The following is a 3,709-nucleotide window of genomic DNA, read 5'->3' on the forward strand; positions in this document are numbered from 1 at the left end:
ATTTCAGCAAATTGTGGGCAAAAATAGGGCAATTTGATGTGCAAAAATGGACAATTCGATGGGGAAAATGGGCAAAAAATGAGCAATTTTCTGGGCACTAAATTCACAATTTTTAGGCAAAATGGCAAGAATTTGACATAGAAAATGAAAAAAGAATTATTTCCACAACTTCTTGACGGACATATTCTTATCGGAATCCTTTTGCATCACTTTTCCAACAGCCATCTCGAAATCCTCTTGTGTAACATGAATACGTCTTTCACGGAGTGCAAACATTCCGGCTTCCGTACAAACTGATTTCACTTCTGCTCCAGATGCACCTGGAATCTGCTCAGCAATCTTGTCCATTCGAATTCCACGCATCAGATTCATCTTCCGAGAGTGAATCTTCAGAATCTGTGCACGTGCCTTCTCGTCTGGAGCCGGAAATTCGATTTTTCGATCGATACGTCCGGGACGGAGGAGCGCGGAATCCAGAATATCGATACGATTCGTCGCCATGATTACCTGGAAAAAATTAGTGAAGTGGAGTGATTTTAGCCAGAAAAAAGAGGACCAAAACCATTGAAATAGCCCAAAAATCCTAAAAATTGGACCAGAAATTAAAACCAAAAATTGAGTTTTTTGGGTCATTTTTCAGATTTTCTGAGTGAAATCTAGAATTTTCTAGGTCTCTAATTAGAGGTCAATTAGGTTAATTAGAGGGCGACTAAAGTGTTTTTAAGTGGAGAAATAAAGATGAAACTTTGGTGAGCAGCTTGGCTGGGGCGCCTTTGGCGCGGTCTTCGGTTTTTACAGATTCTCGAAAATTTCAAATTCCATTTTTCTTCGGAATTTGGTCGATTCGAAGTTGAATTTTGTGATTTTTAGATAATTTTCACTCAATTTTTCATGATTTTCCGACCGTTTCCATTCATTTTTAGCCCAAAATTTCAAAGTTTCAAAAAATTTGGTTTTTGGCGAAATTGATGATTTCTAGCTCATTTTCATGCAAAATTCGTTGTTTTTTTCGCGATTTTTTAGCCACGAAAAATTAGGTCATGACCTAGAAAAAACGGAATTCCAGGACCTTGAGAGCGAAAAATCCAAATTTTTGTACTTTTTGGCTTTAAACACCTGGCGACTGTCACATTTTTAGCTCATAAAATCCATTTTCAAACCAATTCCATCTGATTTTTCGATATTTTCATTTACCTTGATGTTCTTGGTAGCCTCAAAACCATCCAACTGATTGAGCAACTCGAGCATTGTTCTCTGTACTTCAGAATCGCCACCACTCGATCCTTCGACTCTTGACGATCCAATCGAATCGATTTCATCCATGAAAATGATTGATGGAGCATGTTCACGAGCCATGACGAACAGTTCACGAACCATTCTAGCACCTTCTCCAATGAACTTCTGAACAAGTTCCGAACCAGAAACACGGATAAAAGTGCATTCAGTGTGATGAGCAACAGCACGTGCTAAAAGAGTCTTTCCAGTTCCGGGCGGTCCATAAAGAAGCACTCCTTTAGGCTGAGCAATACCGAGTGCATCGAACAATTCGGGATGTTTGACAGGCAATTCGATGACTTCCTTGATTTCTTTAATCTGTTTATCAAGTCCTCCAACCATTTCATATGTTGAATCTGGCACTTTTTCAACCATCATCAGTGATACCAATGGATCCACTTTATTCGGTAACACTTTATGAATCATATAGCTATCTGCTTTCATTGCAACCCGTGTTCCAGCTGTCATTTGAGACATATCCACCGATACAGAATCCACGTTGACAATGTATTTGCCGTCCGGATGACTCTTCACAAGTACTTTCTTTTTATCCATTGCTTTGCATACTTCTCCTACATGACTTGCTTGTTCATGCAATCTATTGATTTCTTCTTTCAACTGTCCCACCTTTCCATTCAACTCATTCTTCGATGCGCCCAAACGACGAATCGTTTGCTCCTTCTCACGCACTTGTTGCTGCAAAAAACCGATTTTTACGGGTGAATATGGCTTAAATCAATTTTTCGAGCCCAAAACCATCGAAAATAGGGATTTTTAAGGGTGAAAATTGCTGAAACAGCTGAAAACTCCACTAAAAAGGGTTTCAGACATTGAAAAAGCCGAAAAATCAATAAACCTCTGCCTCATCTAGCTTAGTTTTCCAGTACTGTCGAAGTGTGTTCTCGTTGGAATTCTCACTGATAGTGATAGTCCGCTCCTTTTTACGGGAATTTGGGAATGTTGGAGCTGGTTCCATGACGGGGTTTTTCGCTTGAAAATTTGAGATTTCTCGGGAGAAATTGAGACAAAAAATTCAAAGGGAGATTGAAATTCTGAGAATTATAGACGAAAATTGATAGAAATATCACGAGAAGAGGTTTATAATAGGGAAATCCTGATGTGGTGCATTTTCGCAGGGAAAATTGAGGTTTTTCTGGTTAAAAATGAGCTTAAAAGTACGAAATTCGCAAAAGAAGCCGAAAAGTCGGCTGAAAATCGAGAAAATTTGAAGAAAAATGAATTGCGTTGAATTTCATGACTTCTGAGGTTGGTGAGCTGGAAATTTGGGAATTCCGCATAGAAATTGACGCAGTGAACAGAGAAAATCAATTTTAGTAGCAACATTCTGGGGAAAAACCAAGAAAATTGAACGAAAACACAACGAAAAATGGCAAAAAAACACTGAAAAACGTTCCATAACAATATTATGCTTGTCTAAGAAAAAAAAGGTTGAGACGCAGAGAAAAAGTGTCTGCGTCTCCACAGTTTGTGTGCTATTTAGGCTCTCCGCTTCGAAATCGCTACCGTACTAAGACAGCAAAAAATAATCTCTAACCTTTTTTTTCTCAGACAAGCATAATATAGCCCAAAATTCCACTTGTCTATGCAGAAAATGGTGCGAAAATGATGAAACTAAGGATTAGAAGCTAAAAATCTAGCGAAAAATCAGAAAAAATGAAGAAAAACCACTAAAAATGAGAGAAAATTGACTGAAATGATGACAAAAATACCGGAAAATTGAAATTTCCCGACGTCCGCAATTTGTCGCAGTGTATACTGTCTACAGTAATCTTGGAATTTTAAAAATGAATAGAAAAAAATAGGTCTATTTATGGGTTGTCACGGCCTCGCGGAAGGGAACCTAGATTTAAAAATTGGAAAGCGCGCCAAGTTTGGACGCGTCGCGCGGTCGCGGCTTTTCGGTGAGTAGCGACTCAACAACGTTTAACTTCACGTTTTTTTCAAAACACGTTTCAAAATTTTCGAATCTGGCACGCAGCCAACTTTTGTGTGCGAAGAAGCGCGCGTTTTTCAGGTTCCCAACCGCGATGCCGTGGGTTGTCTCTGTGAAATTTCAGTCAAATATGCTGAAAAATCGTTCAAAAAATATTTATTCAAGTGTGATATTTTCACTTCCGTTTTGTTGGCTTAAAGGTGGTGTACGGTGAAATTTATTATTGCATCAAAATTTGCAGAAATGCATGTAGATTGACTTAAAAATAAAGAAAAAACTCAAAAAAATCCTTCATCGCGAAAATGCATCGAAAAATACGCTGAAAGCCCTTAGGGACGAGGNTTTTTCTAGGCCGCCCGGNGAGTAANAGCGCGCGAATTCAAACTTTTAAAATTTTTTTCGCTCGTTTTCACTGTTTTTTCAAATTTTCCGATGTATCTGGAATAATTGACAATACTAGAAAACTCTTGAAAAAACCGA

At 38.4% G+C, this 3,709-nt stretch overlaps 1 protein-coding gene across 1 annotated transcript; it reads right to left on the reverse strand.

The window, feature by feature from the left end:
• Positions 1–156: 156 nt before the first annotated feature.
• On the reverse strand, positions 157–2,251 carry CBG20339 (the record flags this gene model as incomplete). Its single annotated transcript, XM_002646460.1, has 3 exons — positions 157–507; positions 1,195–1,971; positions 2,132–2,251. 3 exons carry the CDS (start codon positions 2,249–2,251, stop codon positions 157–159), a joined length of 1,248 nt encoding a protein of 415 aa, XP_002646506.1.
• Positions 2,252–3,709: the final 1,458 nt, after the last annotated feature.

Source organism: Caenorhabditis briggsae (assembly GCF_000004555.2).
Source record: "Caenorhabditis briggsae complete genome, chrI, whole genome shotgun sequence".
In the NCBI taxonomy this organism is placed as follows: domain Eukaryota; kingdom Metazoa; phylum Nematoda; class Chromadorea; order Rhabditida; family Rhabditidae; genus Caenorhabditis; species Caenorhabditis briggsae.